Source organism: Pelophylax lessonae, assembly GCF_965119305.1.
Source record: "Pelophylax lessonae genome assembly, chromosome: 4".
Classification (NCBI taxonomy): domain Eukaryota; kingdom Metazoa; phylum Chordata; class Amphibia; order Anura; family Ranidae; genus Pelophylax; species Pelophylax lessonae.
In genome coordinates this window covers 450,672,065-450,697,399 of record NC_138771.1, presented here as the reverse complement: position 1 = coordinate 450,697,399, position 25,335 = coordinate 450,672,065, and the positions used below count along the sequence as shown (strand labels likewise).

Genomic DNA, 25,335 nt, shown 5'->3' with positions numbered 1-25,335 from the left:
ATTGCTTTTATTACCGTGCCGCCAGCCTCTTCTTCTTTCTACATGCTCCTTTGGCCACGGACCAGGTAGGCACCCGGGCTCACATAGCAGCCAGGGATCTCTACAGGTTGCCTTGGAGCCGTGTCTTCCTTCACAGCTTTGCAAAGATTAAATCAACTGTAAGGTATTATTGCTGTGTTCTTGCAAGGGCGTTCAGCATTTCTATTTGTCCTGGTATGTCCACTGTTCCAGTAACAAGTATCTCGCTTTATTTATTTATTACAGGTACTAAGGCTACATTCACACCTGAGCGTAGCGTTTTTCGCGCGTTTTTTACCGCGATTTTACCGCGATTTTTGTGGCGTTTTTTTACCGCGATTTTACCGCGATTTTTACCGCGATTTTTGTGCAGGTGTTTTTAGATTGAATAGAGATCAATGGAAAACGCCTGTAATCTGCCCAAAAAGAAGCTCATGTACTTTTTTGAGCTTTGGGCGTTTTGTATACAGCCTCAAAACGCTCAGATGTGAACAGGGGCCATTGAAATGAATAGGATTTGTCTTGTTGGGCGTTTTGAGAGCTGATCCTAGAGCAGAAAAACGCCCCAAAAACGCCCCAAAACGCCTAGATGTGAACGGAGCCTTATATAGCACTGTCAATTTATGCAGCCCTTTACTTATACACTCACCGGTCACTTTATTAGGTACACCTGTTCAATTGCTTGGTAACACTCATTACTTTTTTTTTTTTTTTTCCAAAAACGGTTTTTATTGAAATTTTTACAAGAGGAATATTAACAGCACATGGTTCATACAGTCTGAAGCATGAAGTACACAAATTACTAATCAGCCAATCACACAGCAGCAACTTAATGCATTTAGGCTAGATGTGGTGAAGATGACTTGCTGAAGTTAAAACAGCATCTGAATGGGAAGAAAGGGGATTTAAGTAACTTTGAACGTGACATGGTTGTTGGTGCCAGACTAGCTGGTCTGAGTATTCAAAAAACTGCTGATCTACTGGGATTTTCACACACAACCATCTCTAGGGTTTAAAGGGAATGGCCTGAAAAAGAGAAAATATCCAGTTAGCCGCAGTTGTGTGGATGAAAATACCTTGTTGATGTCATAGGCCAGAGGGGAATGGGCAGACGTTCGAGATGATAGGAAGGCAACAGTAACTCAAATATCCACTGGTTACAACCAGGGTATGCAGAATAGCATCTCTGAATGCACAACACATCCAACCTTGAAGCAGATTGGCTATAGCAGCAGAAGATCACACCGAGTGCCACTCCTGTCAGCTAAGAACAGAAAACTGGAGCTACAATTCGCACAAGCTCATCAAAATTATACAATAGAAGATTGGAAAAACATTGCCTGGTTTGATGAGTCTCAATTTTAGCTGCGACATTCAGATGGTGAAGTAAGAATTTGGTGCAAACAAGCATGGATCCATCATGCCTTGAATCAACGGTTCAGGCTGGTGGTGGTGGTGCAATGGTGTGGTGGGTATTTTCCTGGCACACTTTGGGCCCCTTATTAACCATTGAGCATTGATTAAATGCCATGGCCTACCTGAGTATTGTTGCTGACCATGTCCATCCCTTTATGATTACAGTGTACTCATCTTCTGATGGTTACTTCCAGCAGAATCTGGCACCATGTCACAAAGCTCAAATCATCTCACCACTGGTTTCTTTAACATGACAATGGAGTTCACTGTACTCCAATGGCCTCCACAGTCACCACATCTCAATGCAATAGAGCACCTTTGGGATGTGGTGGAACAGGAGATTCGCACCATGGATGTGCTGCTGACAAATCGGCAGCAACTGCGTAATGCTATCATGTCAATATGGACCAAAATCTCTGAGGAATATTTCCAACACCTTGTTGAATCTATGCCATGAAGAATTAAGGCAGTTCTGAAGGTAAAAGGGGGTCCAACCTGGTACCAGTAAGGTGTACCAAATAAAGTGGCCAGTGAGAGTATATTTTACATTCATATTAGTCCCTGCCCTCAAGGAGCTTACAATCTAAGGTCCCTAACTCACATTTATACAGTACACATACAAGGACTAATTTAGAGAGGAGCTAATTAACCTACCAGCATGTATTTGGAGTGTGGGGGGAAACCCAGGTAAGCACAGGGAGAACATGAAAACTCCATGCAGGTAGTGCCATGGTTGGGATTCCAGGGCACCTACCATCATTGACCCGATCAGTGGCACATATCAGTGCGAGGAGAGCCGATAACTGGCAAGTGTGACAGGGGACATTTACACTGATGATCAGGGCACCTACCATCATTGACCCGATTATTAGTGCCAATCAGTGCTGACTATCAGTGCCACCTATCAGTGCTCATCAGTGCCCATCAGCGTTGCATATCAATGCGAGGAGAGCCGGTAACCGGCAAGTGTGACAGGGGACATTTACACTGATAATCAGGGCACTGATCATCATTGACCAGATTATCAGTGCCAATCAGTGCTGCCTATTAGTGCTGCCTATCAGTGCCCATCAGTGCTCATCTGTGCTCCTTATTAGTACCTCCTCAACAGTGCTGCCTATTAGTGCCCATCAGTGCCACCTATCAGTGCCTATCAGTGCCACCTATCACTGCCCATCAGTGCCGGAAATAAGTGAAGCCTCATCAGTGCCCATCAGTGCAGCCTCATCAGCGCACATCAGTGAAGGAGACAAATTACTTTTTGTAAAAAAGTGAAGAAGACAAATTACTTTTGCAAAATTAGCAAAAACAGAAACTAAGAAAAACTTTTTTTTTTTCAAAATATTCAGTCTTTTTTAATTTGTTTAGCAAAAAATAAAAAACCCCAGTGGTGATTAAATACCACCAAAAGAAAGCTCTATCTGTCTAAAAAAAAATGATATACATTTCATATGGGTACAGTGTTGCATAATCTAGCAATAGTTATTCAAAATGCGTCAGTGCTAAAAGCTTAAAATTGGCCTGGACACGGAGGGGGTGAAATTGCGACGATTCTGCTCGTAATTCCAAATTGCAAAGTGTGAATGGAGCCTAAAACTGCAGAGTACAGAAAGGATTCATTATATACAATGTACTGTATATACACAATAGGTAAATCCTACAAAGTAGTAAGGCCCACCTCCAGTAAAAGCAAAAATCCTCCCTTGCAATGCTCATGCAGCTTTCTTGTTTATGTCTAGGGGACAGTAAAAGCACTTTTACTTACCAAATCCTATGCTCCCCTGACAGAAGGTGCTTCCCCATGTTCCAGCAGTGGACCGGTTCTCTGCGTTCACATGTTTAGGGCAGGGCTATGAGCCCTGCATTGGTCTTGATGACATTTGAGGGTATCCGATCTCTGGAGTCAGGGCTGGCCCTACCATGGGTCCCGCTGGGTCCATTGGACCCAGGCAGCGCTTGGAGAGGGGCAGCAAAATAACTTCCATTTTTTTTTCCAGCAGTTTTGTGTGTTATCCATTTGCAGCGCGTTACGGGCGGTATTTCCCCATCTCATACTGCCGCCCGTAGTGCAAACTGATGAGGCGGAGCATCTCCTCTGGGGAACATCTTTTGCGTGATTGTGGTGTGCACAATGACGTCAGACATCAGCGCACTCCATCTCATGCAGCACAGGCGTGATCTTCTAGGGCAGTGGCCGCGGCAGACACATGAATGACAGGAGGACTGAGGTCAGACAGTGGGTGTTTGGTGGACCGGTCCGGTAGTAAGTTATGGAAGAAGATAACAGTACACATAATGTTTTCTACATTTTATATTTAAATAAAATAATGGATGTGGGGGCCTTTTGGTCAGCGTGATTTTTTTTTTTGGGGGGGGGGGGGCAGCATTTCATTCCTGGACCCAGGCAGCACAATGTCTTGGGCCAGCCCTGTCTGGAGTGCAGGGGAGAAGAGGATGCTGGGACCAGGCTAGAGGCACGGAGGAGCCAGCGGGAGCAGAGAATCGTTCAAGTAAAGCATGTTCCATGCCCAATAGACATAATTAGTATTTAGTGAGTATTTAGTCCCCTGCAAAAGATGACTTTATTCTTCCTCTGTAACTGTAAATTTGAAAACTCATTGGAGTTAGTTGGAAATAACTGTCACTTTATTTAAATTAGCTTTGTCAATTGAGCCTAGTCTTTGTTAGTGGGCTTTTCTTAAGTATAACAGGTGCTGCGCTAAGGTTCCACATAGTGCCATCTTAAGAGCATTAAAGGGCTCCGGGCAATGCAGTGCACTGGGGCCCTGCCTACACAATCACCCATGAGAATAAAAATGCAAATTATGAATAAGGCGATATTTATTGGTACGGCAGTGTCAGGCTAATGACAGCTTTTAAGTTCGGCTGGGTCCGGTGAACACACACACGGACGGGAGTCAGACTCGACTGTCCTGTGTGTGCCTGTTCCCGTGGAGGCAGACAGGCATTCCTGCAGTTGTGGGCTCCCCCTTCCATGACCCAAGTGGCCTGACAGCAGCGCAGGGCCGACAGGCGCTTGCCACCTGCCTAGTTTGGCCGTGGGATGCACACGGGAATCCGAACTAATGCTTGGCTGGGGCTGGGTCGTTGGGCAAGTGGGGCCCCCAGGCAACTGCCCAGCGTGCCCATTCCCTAAGATGGCCCTGGTCCCACACCTCTCTACGGTTTCCACCACCTGATAGCGCGGGAGCTCTTATCCTATATAGTGGGCTTTTCTTGTTAAATATTACAAATCCTCAATTTAACTTACTATATACAGCATTACTAACAGAACTGTGTTTGTCTTCACAGGATATTCAAGCGACTCCCCGTATGAGGTTTGGAAGATGAATCTGTATATAATTACAGGTAATATTTATAGAAAAATTAACAATATTTTGGGGTCAAAAAAAAAAAAAAAAGGGCTCTTTCACACACGTTTATCTCAGCGGGGGATAGATCCGCCGATCACCGCTGAGCAGGAGAATGACAGCTGTTCTCCGTGCTGTGTGCGGGAACACAGCTGTCAGGTCCCCATGCATCTCTAGGGGGGATGGGAATGGACCGTTTTCATCCGATCCCATCCACCAGACGGATGGAAAATAGGGCTTCCATCCGTCCAGATTTGACAGATCGGATCGGATGTCAGCGGACATGTCTCCACTGACATCTGATGCCCCATAGACATGCATGGGGTGACCGTTCAGATCTGCCTGTGTGAAAGGGGCCTTAGGGTAACTTATAATGAAGTCCAGAGATGGCTATCTGCTGCCCCGCCCATCTGAGTAAAACATTTTGGCCATGGTGTGTAACCAATGGAGAATTTCCCTAATGAAGCAAAAAGAGCTCTGTGATTGGCGAGAGCTAGTCATGTGACTTTTCATTCAGTTCTATGTTGCTCCATCAGTTTTAGGGCCCATTTACATGTACGCATTGCAGCAATGCATGTTGTATGCTTTGACACGTTGCAGTGCCATTCCTTTTTATAGTACCCCAGCGAAGTGTGTTGCTGTGCCTTGCAACAAAACATTTTGGACAACATGGTGCATTGGAAGTCCATTTATTTCACTGGTCTTTCCTAATACAATGCACGTTGACATAGCACACTGCACAAATGTAAATGGGCCCTCAGAGTTCCATGGCCAGGGAAGTGCAGACCATATATGTAAAGTACATGAAAGGGTATAAGGGTCAGTGGCGCTGCCTAGGGAGAGGAACTACAAAATGTAATATAATATACAAACGTGATGTATCAGTACATGATTATGATGTACAAGGTAGACCAATAAATTGCCAATATATCACATAAATGAGACAAATAATATGTGCACCTTCTAAAGTGACCAAGTGCTGGAAGTGTTAATAATTCCAATCAAGAAAATATACAAAAAATTAAAAAAGAAAAGATGAAGATTACAACTGTGATAAAAAAAAGGGCACTAGTGAAAAAAAATTGCACAATTCCTCTATCACAGTCCGTAATGACAGGGGAATCAGCCATTGCCACGGTGATTATCATTAGCGCTATAGCAGCCGCTTGCGATAATTGGAAGCAAATCCGGCAGGCTGGCTGTACCCAGGTTGATCAATTGAACAGCTTGGTACATTCAGCCCGCCATAAACAGTTCGGATCTTGGCGGGGTTCTTACTGAACCGTCCGAGATTCAAACCATGTATGACCGTTCTAAGATACACTCAGCAGTGTATGAAGAGTAAGCAGCAAAGAACAGTAATAAATAGAGAACTTCTGCACAGTCTCCAATAACCGTATTTCAATATAGCTCTACACAAAATGGGATTTATCCTGTCCTATAAGTAGCAATCCCCTGTGTATAAGGACCAATAGTGCCTCCCGTATTTTCAGCGGAATGGTGTATCAACCAGTCATCAAATATAGATACAGTATATGAAAATAAAAGCAGTAGGTAACAGTCGTATAGCTCCGATCTTCTGTCTGCTCCACGAGAAAGCCGCGGGAGACGCCATTAATGGTGAGGCTCCTCCTCCCGTATGCGTTACGTCCTACGGGACTTCTTCAGTGGGGGTGACATAGGATGTAAGGCGTATGGGAGGAGGACATCATGTTAATGACGTCACTCGCTGCTTTCTGGTGGAGCCGACAGCGGATCGGAGATATACTGCTTGTTACCAAGAAAACTTTCTGTAAGTACAATTTTTTGAATGAAATGATAGTTTTATATACAGTACGCACTTAGATGCTTTTATTTTCATATCTCTATATTTGATGGCTGGTTGATACGCCATTCCACTGGGAAAACGGGAGGAACTATTGGTCCTTATACACAGGGGATTGCTACTTATAAGGCTGTGAGCTGGTGAAGTGCTGAGGATCACCTTCCACACTTACCTTCGACTTCTCCTTCTGGTAGAATCAAAGTGTGTATGACCTGCTGGTAATACAGGGGTCTTACAGTGAGGTGAGTGCATTGTATTGCCTATGGGTGAAAGGATTGTAACCTGAAGTGGATCTGTTTCTCACACCCTCTTTCCCACTTGTTACTGGACTTTTACCTGTTTACCAAGGGACTTTTGGGCATCACTGCTATTGGTGTCTGATGTGGTATAGACACATTATTTATTGCGCTGCACTGTCTTTCAATTTTTTGTATTTGTTCTGAGCTTAGTGTTCAGCTTGCAATACCAATTTATTGAGTCTCATTGTTTGCGCTGATTGTTCATTTGTTTTAATACATCTTGTCTGCCCACCCTGGGGATTACTAGTTTATCTCAGTCAACTACAACTCAAAGCCATAGAAAAGGACAGTCACCCAAGGAGTTATAGGGAAACCCAAATTTTATCATGGGGCTTTAGAGGGAGGGTCAAGCCATATGTCCCACACCTTGTTAAACGTCTGGGGAAACCCACAAGAAGTATAAGTTGCTTTATAAAAGGAGTACACCATTATTGACCAACATTTTCCAGGAGTGTGGAGTAGGAGCCTCCCTGGACCTCTACTCTTTAATAGATTTAACAAAGCCTTTATTAATGTATTTACTAGACCAAAAAGGAGTATATAAGAGTTTGTTGTCAGGGTTTACATACACTTCAACATATGCTGTATATGAATGGAACTGCAGTGAAACACAAATATACCTGTGTGTCAATGTGTGATACGGTACAAGTTAAGCCCAGTTCACATATCGCTTAGCGGGAACAAGCATTCTCAATACGCAATTTGCAGAGAACGATTCTCACACGTGTCTACAAGTCACATAGGGCCAGCTCATTCCCTCGAATAAGCTGCCCTATGAATGTTTGCCATCTGAAAAGAAGTTTCTGCTCCTTTCTGGGCCATAAGCTTCACGTAATTTTTAAAGGTACAGATTGCCACAGGGCATGTCGCCTGACAAACGCAGCAGAATTGCATTGCGCTTGGAGTGCCAGCAAAGGATAATGGCACCCAAATTTTCATCCTATGTTTTGCAGTGATTGCCACAAGATTTAGAATCGTGCGCAGAATCATGGCAATTATGCCCACGATTCCAAATTGCAAAGTGTGAATGGGGCCTAAAGCATGTATTGCCACAATACATAGGCAAAAAGCCAACCAATAGCATCACTTTAACAGCAGTATATAATAACACTTAAACGAGAACAATGGTATAATATATTACCATATGGTATAATATATATATTAACAAAGTACATTGACTTTATCCTTTTTTTAGGTTTGTTAATATTAACTTGGAGAACCTCGTCCTTGGAAATCAGCCCAAGTGAGTCAGAAATAGTGCTCGATCTTGACAGCACCTTTACTCTGAACTGTTCTGCCAATAAGAAGGTCACCTGGAAGCACGACGAACAGTTTGTTTCCTCCAGTCTGGATTACAGAGATGGCCTATACACCAATACCCTGACCCTTTCTAATGTTAATGGGGCCAACACAGGACTCTACTCTTGTCTGTACAATGAGTCAACTAGCCAAGGAGATGAAGGAGACATGAAATCTGTCTACATCTTTGTACCAGGTAAAAACAATAATATGATTTCATGACAAAATCTACTGAACTTATTCTGAGCTTCTGTAAAGATGTTTTAAAGGAAAAAAATAATGGTTTGGAATTATTATTATATAAAATATTTATTTCACAATTGATACATTTAGGGTCCATTTAAAGAAAGTGTGTTGCATTAGCACTTCTGTCACTCATTTAGGGCTGAACTTTAGGCAAATATAAAAGACACAAACTAATGCAGCACTATAGTCTTAACACCATTAAAAATATTTTTCAATGTAAGCTGTGTAAGTACCGAAATTTGACCTGATATCAGCCTCTTGCAGTTCCTGTAGAGCAGAGCTGGATTGTAAGAGAAAGAAGCCAGGTACAAATTAGAGTTGGGGGAACAGTTTGAGCAGAGCAAAAGTTCGGTCCGAATATCGCCTGTTCTGCGAACACCCGAATTTGCAGGGTGCACAGTGCATTTTAAGGCCTGATTGAGCAAGGATTTGCCCAATCAGAGAACAGTAAATAGCTGGTTGTTAAGGAGCGGGCCAGGAAGCTGGCCGCTGCGCCCTTAATGGATGAGTCATCAGCTGTCAGCAAGCTTTCCCGCTGAATGGAAAAAAAAAACATTGCCAGCAATAGAAAAAAGTGAAAAATAAAACAACATGGGGTCCCCCCCCCCAATCTATACCAGGCTCTTTGGGTCTGGTATAGAATTTAAGGGAAACCCCACGCCAAAAAAAAAAAAAAAAAAACACGTTGTGGGGTCCCCCACAAAATTAATACCAGACACTTACATGCAGCCAGGCAGGACAGGAAAGGGGGGGGGTGAGCAAGCCCCATCCCCCCCATAAACCATGCCAGGCCATATGTCCTCAACATGGGGGGGGTGCTTTGGGGCAGGGGGGATCCGGACAAGGGCCTCTTCCCAACAACCTTGGGCGGTGGTTGTGGGGGTCTATGGGCAGGAAGCTTATCGGAATCAAGGGGGCCCTCAGATCCCTATGTGAATGAGTATGGGGTACGATTGTACTCCTACCCATTCACCAAAAAAAGTGTCAAAAAAAAAATAGACAGGAGGCAGTTTTTGATAATTCCTTTAATAAAAAAACAATGTCCCCCAATGTAGAACCATCATCAATCACGTCGGCCGCAACACCAGCGGACCCGAAAAAAGGAAAAAAAATGCTCTGCCCATGACTAAGGCTAACCGTCAAATGCCTGCTCTACCCTGTGACAGTTCTGGAATAGGTAAGGGCAACTTGCTCGTTGCTTTCCTGTTCTACCGGGCTGCATGCTCAGTTAAGAGTCTGGTATGGATTTTGGGGGGACTCCAAGCCATTTTTTTTCCTTTTTACATTTTGGGGTTCCCTTACGTAGCAGACCCGAAGGGCCTGGTATGGATTGGTGGGGGGGACCCCCACGCCGTTTTTTTTTTTTTAACATATTTGTATTGCCATCAATGGTATTGGGTTGCCAGCAATTTAACCACTTTAAGACCAGAGGATTTTGCTGCTCAATGACCAGGCCACTTTTTTCAACGTGGCACTGCGTGAATTTAACTGACAATTGCGCGGTCATGCAATGCTGTACCCAAACGAAATTCACGACTTTTTTTCCCCACAAACAGAGCTTTCTTTTTGTGGCATTTAATCACCTCTGCACTTTTTATTTTTTGCAATATAAATAAAAAAATAGCGAAAATCTTGCGAAAAATTTCCATTTTCTAATTTGACTGTTAAAAAATATCCAATATATTCAATTTTTGTCATATATTTAGGCCTAAATGTATTTAGCTACATGTCTTTGACAAAAAAATTCTCAATGAGTGTACTTTTATACACTTTAAGACCAGAAGATTATACCCCCTTCCTGAACAGGCCATATTTTGTGATTCGCCACTGCGTCACTTTAACGGACAATTGCGCGGTCGTGCGACACTGTACCCAAATGAAATTTATGTCCTTTTTTTGCCCACAAATAGAGCTTTCTTTTGGTGGTATTTGATCACCTGTGCGATTTTAAATTTTTGACAAAAAGAGCGACAATTTTGAAAAAAAAAAAATATATATATTTTTCCCATTCTGATATATAACATTCTAAAAAAAAATATGTAAAAATCAAAAATTTTTAACATTTTAGGCCAATTTGAATCTGCTACATATTTTTGGTAAAAATTCTGTGCATTCCATGCATTAAGGTAAAAAACATTCAGGGTACAGGATCCCCCCCAACCCCCCTTATACTTACCTGAGACCCATCTCGAGCCAGTGATGTGCATAAGAGCAGTGGCTCTCCCAGGTCTCTCTCTCGTCACTGGTTAACACAGAAGTGCTGCTCGAGAGGGAGCCTGCTCAAGTGCCCCCATAGAAAGAGGCTTGCTATGGGTACTCAGCAGGGGGGTAAGAGCCAGCACCACTGGCAGGGGACACAAAAATAAGGGGATCAGGGCTGCTTTGTGCAAAACCATTGTACAGAGCAGGTAAGTATAACATGTTTGTTGTTTAACCACTTCCCACCCGCCCTATAGGCAAGTGTGTGAAACGCATCTACCTTGTCACGATTGTCATATTTGGATGTCCAGTGAATAAATCTGGATTTTGACTCAACCTGGAGTGCTGCCAATTCCTTTTCCTTTATCAAGTTTTCACGGAGGCGAGCCGGGGCATGCACCGGTGTGAGTCATCAGGCAATTACACCACCTTGAGCAGTGAGTTCTTGTCTCTTCAATCGCCCTATAGGCAAATGACAGCGGGAAGGTGGTTACATTATCCTGACCGGACGTCATATGATGACAGCAGGATAATGCGCTCTGCGCGCCCCCTCGCAGAGTGGCGATCGGTGCTGTGGTGGGTCACTCTGACTGACTGATGTAGGCTCTTTACCATGTGACCAGCTGTGTCCAATCACAGCTGGTCACATAGTAAATAGGAAGTGCCGCTGATCGGCTTTCCTCAGTTCGTGCCTGACAGGCACGAGTAGAGGAGAGCCGATCTGCGGCTCTCCTGACGGGGGGGGGGTCTTCACTGGTAATCAGAGCATTGATTACCAGTGCAGACCCTTGGGGTGCCACTAGAACCACCAGGGATGCCCACCCATGACCCCAAGGATGCCCACCCATGACCCCAGGGATGACCACCATGGCCACCAGGGATGGCAAATCAGGGTTTAGGGAGCCTGCCAGTGCCCTCACCAACAGTGCTGCCTTCCAGTGTCCTCCCCATCAGTGCTGCCCACCAGTGCCCATCATTGTCATCTATCAGTGCCGCCCACCAGTGCCCATTAGTGCCCACCAATGCCGCCTATCAGTGCCGCCCATCAGTGCCGCCCATCAGTGCCGCCCATCAGTGCCACCTATCAGTGCAATCAGTGCCACCTATCAGTGCCCATCAGTGCCACCTATCAGTGCCCATCAATGCCGTCTATCAGTGCCCATCAGTGCCGCCTATCAGTGCCCACCAATGCTGCATATCAGTGCTACCTATCAGTGCCACATATCAGTGCCCATCAGTGCTGCATATCAGTGCTGCCTATCAGTGCCACCCCATCAGTGCCACCTCATCAGTGCCTGTCAGTGCGGCCTCATCAGTGCTCACCAGTGCAGGAAAAAAACGTATCTATTTACAAAATTTTATAACATAAACAAAAAAAAATGGTTTTTTTTTTTCAAACTTTTAGGTCTTTTTTTATTTGTTTAGCAAAAAAGAAAAAAACTTCCGGTGATCAAATACCACCAAAAGAAAGCTCTATTTGTGGGGAAAAAATGACATACATTTGGTTTAGGTACAGTGTTGCGTGATCACGCAATTGTCATTCAAAATGCAACAGCGCTAAAAGCTATAAATTGGCCTGGGCGGGAAGGGGGGAAAAGTGCCTGGTACTGAAGTGGTTAAAAAAATAAAAAAATAAAAAAATCCAAGTCTTTAGTATTACCTTGATAGAGGTGACAAATACAAGAATTTTCCTTCTCACTATAGCCAACACATACATTTCCCATTGTTCACACACTAGGCTCCACTGTATATGCCCTATAATATTATATATAACTGGTTTGTTTCTTGCACTATTATTGAACTCTTGCCTTCTACTTTCTGCCCAGATCCAGAAATGTGGTTTCTGCCAATCAAGGAACATGGGGAGTACTTATTTGTTCCAGTGAACAGCAAAAGTACAATTCCTTGCCGAGTGACTTACCCTAATGCCACAGTGACTCTTCACGAGAAGGCAGGAGATATTGAAATCCCTTATCAGTATGACAACAAGAAAGGTTTCACTGGACATTTTGAAGATCGGAACTATTATTGTAAAGCTTCTCTGGATGGGAAGGAAGTTTCTTCTACTTCATTTTTTATCTATAGCGTGACAGGTAAAAGATGTCCTAAATATTTTTGAGTGTATGGCAGAAAAGTGCTTTCTAAGTAAAGATCTTGAAGCACATGTAATCAAGGGTATTACGGTAATATATAGGGTTTGGTTGGAAGTGTATCTACCACTTTGCATATTTTTGGAGCCCAGTGAAGGTGTATCTATTCAGTATTGAAAATCACACCAAAAGACTCCAGAATGAATAGGTACTTACAGTGCATTGTGAAAGTATTCGGCCCCCTTGTACTTTTTTGACCTTTTGCCACATTTCAGGCTTCAAACATAAAGATATAAAACTGTAATTTTTTGTGAAGAATCAACAACAAGTGGGACACAATCATGAAGTGGAACGAAATTTATTGGATATTTCAAACTTTTATAACAAATAAAAAACTGAAAAATTGGGCGTGCAAAATTATTCAGCCCCTTTACTTTCAGTGCAGCAAACTCTCTCCAGAAGTTTAGTGAGGATCTCTGAATGATCCAATGTTGACCTAAATGACTAATGATGATAAATAGAATCCACCTGTGTGTAATCAAGTCTCCGTATAAATGCACATGCACTGTGATAGTCTCAGAGGTCCATTTAAAGTGCAGAGAGCATAATGAAGAACAAGGAACACACCAGGCAGGTCCGAGATACTGTTTTGGAGAAGCCGGATTTGGATACAAAAAGATTTCCCAAGCTTTAAACATCCCAAGGAGCACTGTGCAAGCGATAATATTGAAATGGAAGGAGTATCAGACCACTGCAAATCTACGAAGACCTGGCCGTCCCTCTAAACTTTCAGCTCATACAAGGAGAAGACTGATCAGAGATGCAGCCAAGAGGCCCATGATCACTCTGGATGAACTGCAGAGATCTACAGCTGAGGTGGGAGACTCTGTCCATAGGACAACAATCAGTCGTATACTGCACAAATCTGGCCTTTATGGAAGAGTGGCAAGAAGAAAGCCATTTCTTAAAGATATCCATAAAAAGTGTAGTTTAAAGTTTGCCACAAGCCACCTGGGAGACACACCAAACATGTGGAAGAAGGTGCTCTGGTCAGATGAAACCAAAATCGAACGCAAAACGCTATGTATGGCGTAAAAGCAACACAGCTCATCACCCTGAACACACCATCCCCACTGTCAAACATGGTGGTGGCAGCATCAGGGTTTGGGCCTGCTTTTCTTCAGCAGGGACAGGGAAGATGGTTAAAATTGATGGGAAGATGGATGGAGCCAAATACAGGACCATTCTGGAAGAAAACCTGATGGAGTCTGCAAAAGACCTGAGACTGGGACGGAGACTTGTCTTCCAACAAGACAATGATCCAAAACATAAAGCAAAATCTACAATGGAATGGTTCACAAATAAACATATCCAGGTGTTAGAATGGCCAAGTCAAAGTCCAGACCTGAATCCAATCGAGAATCTGTGGAAAGAACTGAAAACTGCTGTTCACAAATGCTCTCCATCCTTCCTCACTGAGCTTGTGCTGTTTTGCAAGGAGGAATGGGCAAAAATTTCAGTCTCTCGATGTGCAAAACTGATAGAGACATACCCCAAGCGACTTACAGCTGTAATCACAGCAAAAGGTGGCGCTACAAAGTATTAACTTAAGGGGGCTGAATAATTTTGCATGCCCAATTTTTCAGTTTTTTATTTGTTAAAAAAGTTTGAAATATCCAATACATTTCGTTCCACTTCATGATTGTGTCCCACTTGTTGTTGATTCTTCAAAAAAAATTACAGTTTTATATCTTTATGTTTGAAGCCTGAAATGTGGCAAAAGGTCGAAAAGTTCAAGGAGGCCGAATACTTTCGCAATGCACTGTATTTGTGGTGACAACCTAGGGATTTAGAATGTACATGTCAACACAATCTTCATGCATTCATCAGATGTGAATGTGCTACATAGTGGTCAAACATAATACGTATTGCCCAACTCTAGGTTGGGCACAAAGTAAGTATTTTCCCAAGCCATGTCACATGATTATGAAAGTAAAAATAATTTAGAGAATGCACCCCTGGAATCATAATACAGACATACCTCTGGTTTTAAACAAACCACTAAACTAGAGCATACCAAAATACAGGGGTTGGCTACCTGAGTTAAAAAAAAAAACTTGCCCCCTCTGTTTTTGCAGTTTAATTTCTCCAGTTCTACTGCTGGATTCATCTTTAAAGCGGAATTTAAGCCATCGATTTAACTGTTCTCCAAAACAGTCATATTCAACTTATGCTGTGAATGATAGGTGTCACAGCTGCATTCGCTCTCAACTGAACTGTCAAGCCATCAAATGGCTGGTGTCATAACTGATCATATGTGCAGCACCATAGCAACTTTAGATCAGAGGCTAAGATGGCAGCTTTTTATGCAGAAATACAGATGACTTTCTATGCAAATATACAGGGGAAAGGTAACAAAATTCTTTAACAGTGCTCTAATTAACAGTGCTCAAATTAACAGTGCTCTAAGAGCTAAACTTTTTTTAAGGTGCCTACCAAAAGGTCTGTATTGTTGCAGCAAAAAAATAAAATAAAGAGAGTGGAATAAACAAGAGAGGCACAGGACCCTATATAGTGTAGATTCTTTGGTTTTCATAGTCACAAGTAGGAAAATATAGTGGAATAATTTTACCTACTGTACATCTGGGTGGTTGCAGTAAACCATAGAAATAGTCTGCAACCTGTCATCAACTATGTAGAGAATATCTCTGTCCCATGCACTCAATGCATAGGGAGAACCAGATCATAGTCCCTCAAGGTGGGCTGTTTTAAGCTTGGTTGATATGATAAGAGATGTTCTAAAAAAAAGTCCCAAAATGCTCTCGTTGCACAGGTTCCCAGTATTGAGCATCAGCATGATGTCAAAATATGACTCTTTCTACCGACATTAAACTATATCTAATCAACCCAACAATTTACGTTCAGATGTTTGTTGGTTTTCCCTAATGCCTGGTGGCTAAGCCTGCTGGCAAAAGACATTTTTGACTGGGATAGATTTTCTTGGCCAATCACAACTATTTTCTTCCATGATAAGCCAAACTCCTCTCCCCCACCACCAGCAACCTCATTAGTTTAGGGCAGTGATGGCGAACCTTGGCACCCCAGATGCTTTGGAACTACATTTCCTATGATGCTAAACTACACTGCAGAGTGCATGAGCATCATGGAAAATTCCAATAGTTCCAAAACATCTGGGGTGCCAAGGTTTTCTATCACTGGTTTAGGGGATGGAGGGTGGGGGTAGGTTTAGTTTATCTCCTGATGTATGTTTGCAGGATTGTTCACAAGAGCAGTTGTTAGGCAACTGGAATATGCATGTATTGTGGTTGTAATGATGTTCATAATCATTTCATTGATGGACAAAACCATTACACCTGTGTGACCAAAGCTGTAAGGATTCAAAAATCCTGCTTATAGTAAATAAAACAGTATAGTATCCTAGACCTACTACCCACTTGCAGATTTATAATGTTTGTATTGAATTCCTTTTAGTTTATATGCATTCCACTACTGTGCCATTACTTTACTGTTTATGCAAGTCCTTTTATATATTTTTTCTAGTCAACACTATCAACATGGACATTACCCCTGTACAAACCACAGTGATCATTGGGGAAAACATCACCATTAAATGCACAGTTACTGATAACGAAATCCTTAATTTTTCCTGGGCATATCCAGGTAGAAAGGTGGGTAATATTCTAAATAAAAATCTTTCACTGTTAACTTACTTCAATGTGTATACAGTTTAGGGTGGATGCTAAGCCACATAAATTTGTTTTGTTTGCTAAGGGTCCATGAAAGTAAAATCTCCACATTTGCTATGTAAGGGTGAGGCAGCAAAAAAAAAATAATAACTTGTAGGCAGTTGGAGGTCTTTTGTCTGCCTGTAGGTGGCACCATGCAAATACTACAGGGGAAGGGGAGTCTGTTTAGAGATATTGTTTCCTTGGGGATTCCATTAGTCCTCTGGAAAGAAAATATCTGATTTGATTTGCAATTCTCGCCAGAGTTTGAGTGGTCTACTTAACGGGGAGCCTTTAAATAGGTAATCTCACGTCATTTGGGGGCGTGTTAAGCAAGTGGCAGGCTAGGATGAGGAATCCACTGGGTAGGGACAGCACTTAGTGGGGGTTCAGGTTCCTGGTGAGTAGGGACACTGGAGCCAAGAACCCTCCAAGGATCCCTTTCAGTGGGCTAGCGCTATCTGGTTACACCGCAAACTGCCACTCCTCCTGCAGAAGCTGTCCACCAGAGTATATAGCTGGGTACACACTATAAGATTTTTTTGATTCAACTCAAGAAACTAAACAAAAAAAACTGTCAGATCGCCAGAACACACTAATCAATGTCTGCCAGCATTAATCGGATGCCGGTTGGATGCTGGTTTTCCAGCAAACCCATTTAACAGAAGCTGTTGGTAAGACTGGCTTCTGCAGAACAGACAGCTGTACACACGGTCAAAAGTTTGGCCGATTTTGTGTACCCAGCTTTACACCACATTGAGGAGCGGTGCTGAACTTTCTTCTGACACTGAAGCAATTCCTAAGAACAAGGAGAATTGGCATGCAGAGTAAAAAAAGGCTGAGCTTTTTCATACAAATACTTGATACAACAGACACACATCAAGATATGAAATGTTGCAGTAACATGCTGTACACTTTAAGGCCACCATACACAACTCAATTTTATCTTGTTCAGGCAGTGAGAAGAAAATCAATCGATTCCCCATGTAACACTAACAGCATTGATAGAGGATTCTTCACTGACGGCTGCCTGAATACAATGGTGCTGCCGAGCAGTGAATGCCTCTAATAGGACGCAATTATTGTTTAGCCTATCATTTTCCACTTGGCACAGGAAAAGCCATTATATAAATCGACGGACCCAAGTAGAAAATGATTGGTTTCTTTTAAGATATCCCGCACAAGACCTTCACCTAACTTTGAGCAGCAAGCCTTCAAAGTGAAAAATTCAACCCATAAAAAAGGATATATATATATATATATATATATATATATATATATACAGGGCTTTTTTTCAGCGGGAACGTGGGAGAATGCAGTTCCAGAACCTCCAGTCTGAATGTATGCAATGGCAAAGGGGTTCTGGGGCCAGTGGGGTGAGCTTGGTTGCTTGGGGGAACTATTGTTGCTGGAGGGGGCTATTGTTGTTGGGGGGAGAGTCTATTGTTGCAGGGGAGGATTTATTGGGGGGGGCGATTGTTGCAGGGGAGGATTTATTGTTGCTGGGGGGCGGGGCTATTGTTGTTGGGGGTCTGTTGTTGCTGATTGCAGGGGATCTAATTTACTGTTTTTTCTATTGTGGCAGGGGAAGATTTATTGCTGCTGGGGGGATCTATTGTTGGGGGGGCTATTGTTGCTGATTCCAGGGGATCTATTTTACTTCTTTTCTAGTTATCATTAACAAATTCCATACAAATTACCTAGAACCACAACATGATACTTGGTTCTATATTCTCCAAAAGGGGGGGTACTGGGAGGTGGGCAGAGGGTGGAACCAAAGGACAGCACTCGGAGGTGGGTAGGGAGTGGACTCAGAAGAGGGGAGTACCTGCACCTATTCTCGGAGAAAAAAAGCCCTGTATATATATATATATATATATATATATACACACTGATCAAAAAATGAAAGGAACACTTTTTAAACAGAGTATAGCATCAAGTCAATTAAACTTCTGGGATATTGATCTGGTCAGTTAAGTAGCAGAGGTTGTTAACCTCCCTGGCGGTCTGGTTATGCCCAGATTTCTGTGCTAAAAGCGGTACATTGTTTTGCACGGTAATCTGTTGTTTTACATTTTAAAACTCACCTTCCCCTGCGATCCCCCGCCGTCCTCCCGCTGTCCTCCTGCTGTGTGCTCGGCCGATGTCGGCACCTGTCTTCCGTTTCCCTTCCCTGCGATTGTTGCGACGCAGGAGGTGGAACCGATGGCAATTTCAAAAATGTAAATACACTAAATGACATGATACAAAGTTGTGATCCTAACAGATTACACTGTATCAAGCCATTTCACCACAGGATTGCACCTGGTGACTTTTCCAGTGCCCTGTCAGTGCTTTTCCAGTTCTTTGTGGCTGGAAATTTGAGAACGACCATGAGGTCCAAAAAGCTTTCTTTTTGCGCAAAAGCGCTTTTAGACGAACTGGAAAACAGCGACAGCGAAACGGAGTTACTTGAAGAACTGAGCGATAGCGATTCGTGGGAAATTTGTCATCAGGTACGGAAAGTGGCAACAGCGACGATTCTGATGTCTCTTTCTGGCACATCACTCCGTTGGAAATTCTGAAGAATCATTTAATATACTTCCCAAATTCCACAAGCTATGTGCCAGAAAGAGACATCAGAATCCTCACTGTCTTCACTTCCCATACCTGATGACGAATTTTCCCACGAATCGCTATCGCTCAGTTCTTCGAGTAACTCAGTTTCGCTGTTGCTGTTTTCCAGTTCGTCTAAAAGCACTTTTGCGCAAAAAAAGAACGCTTTTTGGATGCCATGGTTGTTCAAATTTTTCCAGGCACAAAGCACTGGAAAAGCACAGGCAGGGCACTAGAAAAGTCACCAGGTGAAATGGCATGATACAGTGTAATCCGTTAGGATCACAACTTTGTATCATGTCATTTGTGTATTTACACTTTTGAATTTGCCGCCCTTTCCACCCCCCTGCGTCGCAATGCTCGCAGGGAGGGAACCGGAAGGCAAGTTCCGGCAATCGGCCATGCACAGAGTGGGGAGAGATAGTGAGGACGCTGGGGAGGATGGCGGGGGATCACAGGGAAGGGGAGTAACATTGTGGGGTAATCCCGAGTGTGGCTCGGGGTTACCGCTTTTGGTACTGAAAATTAACCCCGAGCCACACTCGGGTATACCGCCTGGGGCGTTAATCAGTTTCAGCTGCTTTGGTGTTTATGAAATTAACAATAGGTGCACTAGATGGGCAACAATGAGACAACCTCCAAAACAGGAATGGTGTTACAGGTGGAGCCAACTAACATTATTTTCCCTACTCATCTTTTTTCATTGTTTTTCACAAATTTAGCATTTTGCATTTCGCTAGGTTCAGTGTCACTGCTGGTAGTATGAGGCGATACCTGGACCCTAGAGGTTGCACAGGCAGTCTAACTCCTCCAGGATGGCACATCAATATGTTCCACTGCCAGAAGGTTTGCTGTGTCTCCCAGCACAGTCTCAAAAGCATGGAGGAGATTCCAGGAGACAGGCCGTTACTCTTTGTGCATGGAGGAACAGGATGAGCACTGCCAGAGCCCTACAAAATGACCTCCAGCAGGCCACTGGTGTGAATGTCTCTTACCAAACAATTAGAAACAGACTTCATGAGAGTGGCCTGAGGGCCTGACGTTCTCTAGCGTACCCTGTGCTCACTGTTCAGCACCGTGGAGCTCGATTGGCATTTGCCATTGAACACCAGAATTGGCAGGTCTGGCACTGGCGCCCTGTGCTTTTCACAGATTACAGCAGGTTCATCCTGAGCGCATGTGACAGATGTGAAAGGGTCTGGGGAAGCCATGCAGAATGTTATGCTGCCTGTAACATCGTTTAGCATGACCGGTTTGGTGCAGAGTCAGTGATGGTCTGGGGAGGCATATCCATGGAGGGACACACAGACCTCTAAAGCCTAGACAATGGCTCCCTGACTGCCATTAGATTTCGGGATGAAATCCTTGTACCCATTGTCAGACCCTATCTTGGTGCAGTGGGTCCTGGGTTTCTCCTGGTGCAGGAGAATGCCTGGCCTCATGTGGCGAGAGTATGCAGCCAGTTCCTGGACAATGAAGGAATTGATACCATAGAATGGCCCCCATGCTCGCCTGACCTAAATCCAATAGAACACCTCTGGGACATTATGTTTTGGTCTATCCAATGCCACAAGGTTGCTCCTCAGTCTGTTCAGGAGATCAGTGATGCCCTGGTTCAGATCTGGGAGGAAATACCCCAGGACACCATCCGTCGTCTCATTAGGAGCATTCCCCAATGTTGTTAGGCATGCATACAAGCACGTGGGGGCCATACAGACAACTGAGTACCATTTTGAGTTGCTGCAATGACATTTAAGCAAAATGGACTAGCCTGCTGCATCATTTTTTTTTTCTTTTTTTTAAATCAGATTATTTTTATTAAAGAAAAAATTGACACTACAACAAGATAGGTACAATAGTCAAAATTCAAACGCACATATATAGACCAGTTTGACAACAGATCTATGATCCCAATTAATTTTGAATCCAGAATAGGATCCAAAGGTTTGTATAAGTGTCATCAGTGATGTCAAAGACCTATCTGTATCTCCCAAGAATATAAGAGCATCATCTGCATATAATGCTATTTTTTCTTCTAAATCCCCTCTACGGAAACCAGTAATATGAAGATGTGCCCTAATGGCTGCTGCTAGTGGTTCCACCACAAGGGCAAATAGTAATGGGGATAAAGGGCATCCCTGTCTTGTCCCCCAATAAAGTGTAAATGAGGAAGAAAGTGTATTATTTACCCTGATACAAGCTTCAGGGGCTCTATATAATAATGTAATCCATAATATAAATGAATCCCCTAATTTAAATTTCTCCAAAACCGACCATAAATAATGCCATTCCACACTATCAAATGCCTTAGCGGTGTCTAAAGATAAAACAGCTCTATGTCCCTGATTGGTGACAGGTATTTGTAAATTAAGATGGAGTCTACGAATATTATTTGCTGTAGAGCGGTTTGGAATAAATCCAGATTGATCGGGATGTATAATTTTGCTTACGATTTTTGACAGTCGAATAGCAAAAACCTTAGTGAGTAATTTTAAATCAGTTGTTAATAAGGAGATAGGTCTATATGACTCAGAACATTCAGGGTTCTTCCCAGGTTTCAATAGTAGCACGACCACCGCCTTATACATTGAGCTCGGTAGTGAGCCACATTTTGGGCTTCTAAGAAAGTATCCAAAAGTTCTGGCAATAATATGCCTTCAAATTTATTTATATAGTTCCATCGGTAAGCCATCAATACCAGGGGCCTTAGAATTTGGGAAAGTCGCCAAGGCACTCCGCAGTTCCTCCAAAGTAATGGGGGCATATAGATTCTGCCTGTCCACCTCCCCAATTGTTGGTAAGGAAACCGTATTGGGTCTGGACGGGTATAGGATACCTTAGAGGAGTAAAGGTCCTGGAAATAGGACCTGAACTCCTGTATAATAGATGGGTTGTCATTAACCACCTCCCCCATACCTGTCAGTATCCTATGTACTACCGCAGATGGACGCTGTGCTTTAGAAATAATAGATAACATATGTCCTGTCCACTCCCCCTCCTCAAAAAATGTTTGTGATGAGAAGATTCTCTTATTAAATGCCTGTTGAAGCTGTACCTCCCTATATACCTTTTGTGCCATTGTCCATTTATTTTCTGTATCTGTAGAGGGTGCCTGTATAAAGTCTCTCTCCGCTCTATCTACTTCCTCAGCAGCATTAGTTACCCCTCTTCTAGAATTAGTTTTAATATTAGAGACTTCAAGTATACATAGGCCTCTAACAAATGCTTTTAACATATCCCATACAATACCTGAAGTAGCTGAGTGCATGTTATCAATCAAGAAATTCTCCAATTGAATATGAAAATCCTCCTCATTAGTGAACAGAGATAACCAAAAAGGATTACGTTTTCAGATAATCTGTAGGAGGAAAAATGCTTCACTACCAGTAGTGGTGAATGATCCGAAAGACCTCTAGCCAAATAGGATACTTCCGGGGTAAAGGTCATAGTCCACTCAGCATCATTTTTTTTCACTTGGATTTTTGGGGTGTCTTTGAATTCAGCCCTCTGTAGGGTGATCATCTTCATTTCCATCAAATGATGTGGCATCCTTTCGTTCCTAACACAATACCCAGTCCATATCAGTATAGATATCCAGCATGATATTTTCCCCATTGAGATCTGATGTGTTTTCAAAGTGTTCCTTTAATTTTTTTTGAGAAGTGCCTAAAGTATATATATATAATATATATATATATATATATATATATATATATATATATATATATATATATATATATATATATATATATATATATATCTGCATATTTTATATATAGAAAAAAAAAGAAAATTATTGATGCTTGCGGGGCAACCCCTGGCTAGCTCGAGTTTCACAATTCAACATGAATTGGCCGGAATTCGAACCATCTTTTGAAGTCTTTAAAGTGGTACTAAACTCAGAAATCTGCCCCCTTGTACAGGTAGGGCACACCAATGGCCACATATGTATGTACGCAAGATGTTAAAAATTATGCTGTCTCTACCTTTTTTTTCCCTTTTTTTTTCTTGGGTCACGTGATCGCTATTTTTATTATTACTGCAGCCTAGGTCTGCCCCTGGCCATGGCCATACTGTGGTAGTAAGAGCAGTGATCACCTGACCTATCAAGTAAACCATGTATAGTAATACAAAGGTAATTTACTTAGCAAAACAGGAAGCATGTGGACTATGGTGGCAACACTACAGAAATTCAGTGAGCCTGCAGATCATTGCAACCAGGAAGGAGAAAGCCCCAAGAACTACAGGGTCACCAAATAATTCCCATAAGAGGAAAGATTTATATTAAAAACAAAGAGCATAAATAGATAAAAAATGTAATCAGGAAGGTTTAAAAGCTTTCATGGGGCGAGGTATAAAATCACTTGTCTGTGTGTATGTGTATATATACTGACTGTGTCAGCAGAGCAATGGACGGTGTCAGTAGGGCAGAGATTGGTGTCAGTAGGGCAGTGGACGGTGTCAGTAGGGCAGAGATTGGTGTCAGTAGGGCAGTGGACGGTGTCAGTAGGGCAGAGATTTGTGTCAGTAGGGCAGTGGACAGTGTCAGTAGGGCAGAGATTGGTGTCAGTAGGACAGTGGATGGTGTCAGTAGGGCAGAGATTGGTGTCAGTAGGGCAGTGGACGGTGTCAGTGGGCAGAGATTGATGTCAGTAGGGCAGTGGACGGTGTCAGTAGGGCAGAGATTTGTGTCAGTAGGGCAGTGGACAGTGTCAGTAGGGCAGAGATTGGTGTCAGTAGGACAGTGGATGGTGTCAGTAGGGCAGAGATTGGTGTCAGTAGGGCAGTGGACGGTGTCAGTAGGGCAGAGATTGATGTCAGTAGGGCAGTGGATGGTGTTAGTAGGGCAGAGATTGGTGTCAGTAGGGCAGTGGATGTTGTTAGTAGGGCAGAGATTGGTGTCAGTAGGGCAGTGGACAGTGTCAGTAGGGCAGAGATTGGTGTCAGTAGGGCAGAGATTGGTGTCAGTAGGGCAGTGGACAGTGTCAGTAGGGCAGGGATTGGTGTCAGTAGGGCAGTGGATGGTGTCAGTAGTTTTTATTGTTTTTATTATTTTTTTAAAATTTTTTTGGGGGAGCTCCCTTAGGGACCTTAGGTAAAATATCAGGGGGTCTAAACAGGGGGAATGTGCGCCACACAGGGTGATTAGGGTGTGCCCAGGCCCACCCTGTGCGCACGCCTATGGCGTGAGAAAGCTTTGCCTCACTTATTCAGCCAAAGAGGGAGCGACACATGCAAACCGCTGAGTGTTCCCCACTGCACATGTTAGTGATTCTGTCAGTGACAAATTTTCACAATTGTCATATTTGCAAGTATCACAGGAGTCTTTTCATTAATACGAAGTAGGAAAGTAAGACCACGAGGGAAAGAGCTATCTACTTGTGCTAAAGGTGATTTTGTGTAAATCAAAATTTTAAGGCTGGTCTATGTGGAATTTTTCGACCCCTAGCAAAATGAATTTCTTGATAATGTCATTGGCCTATGAAACCTTGCACACTATACAATATACTATTTGTTACATATTCTGGACGGCTGCACCAAGGCCTGTGACAAGGGGTGGGAAGAAGGGACAGCTGCCCTGGGCACTGTGGTATCATATGGGGTGGGGAGAGGGCACCACAAGGAGATTGGGGGGGGGGAGGGGATTCGTGTTGAAAGGGGGAATTTGGGGGGCAGTATAGTTCTAGGAGAGGAAATGGGGGGAGTGCTAAGAGTGGTGATTTAGGGGGATTTGTGTTGGGAGGGGGATTGGGGAAGAAGATTTGTGCTAGATGGAGGATTTGGAGGGAATATGTGCTGGGAGGGGGGATTTAAAGTGGGTGAGAGGTGTTTATTAGTAGGGAAAATTTTAGGGTTTTTGTGCTAGGAGGGGTGAATTTTTTTTGGAGGGGTAGGGGCATTTGAGCTGGGGGGTGCAAAGATTTGTGCTGAGAGGGGGGATTTCAGCACGGGGGGGGATGATTTGTACTGGAAGGAGGGTGAATTAATGCTTAGGGGTTAAGCATGCAGATTAGTGCTCAGTGTTTTTGTGGGGAGATTTTTGCTAACACATAATGCTCATACATCTTGGGGGAGGGGGGCGCAATTTGGCATGTTCACCCTGGGCACTAGATTACCTTGTCCTAGCACTGGCTATACCATACATTATTCTGTGCAGATCATTACATGTTAGGGATAGTTTTATATATTACATTCAGCAGACCATGGTGCTTCATTACGGTGCTGCATAAA

The 25,335-nt window shown here is 43.2% G+C and overlaps 1 protein-coding gene across 1 annotated transcript in view; it reads left to right on the top strand.

Moving 5' to 3' along the window:
* PDGFRB (platelet derived growth factor receptor beta) overlaps positions 1-25,335 on the top strand; it is a 225,715-nt gene that overhangs the window by 112,223 nt on the left and 88,157 nt on the right. Inside the window, exons 3-6 of the mRNA XM_082255005.1 lie at positions 4,747-4,803; positions 8,125-8,424; positions 12,500-12,766; positions 16,325-16,452. Coding sequence (XP_082111131.1) covers positions 4,782-4,803; positions 8,125-8,424; positions 12,500-12,766; positions 16,325-16,452 — 717 coding nt within the window. The 5' untranslated portion in view covers positions 4,747-4,781. The remainder of the gene's footprint in view (positions 1-4,746; positions 4,804-8,124; positions 8,425-12,499; positions 12,767-16,324; positions 16,453-25,335) is intronic.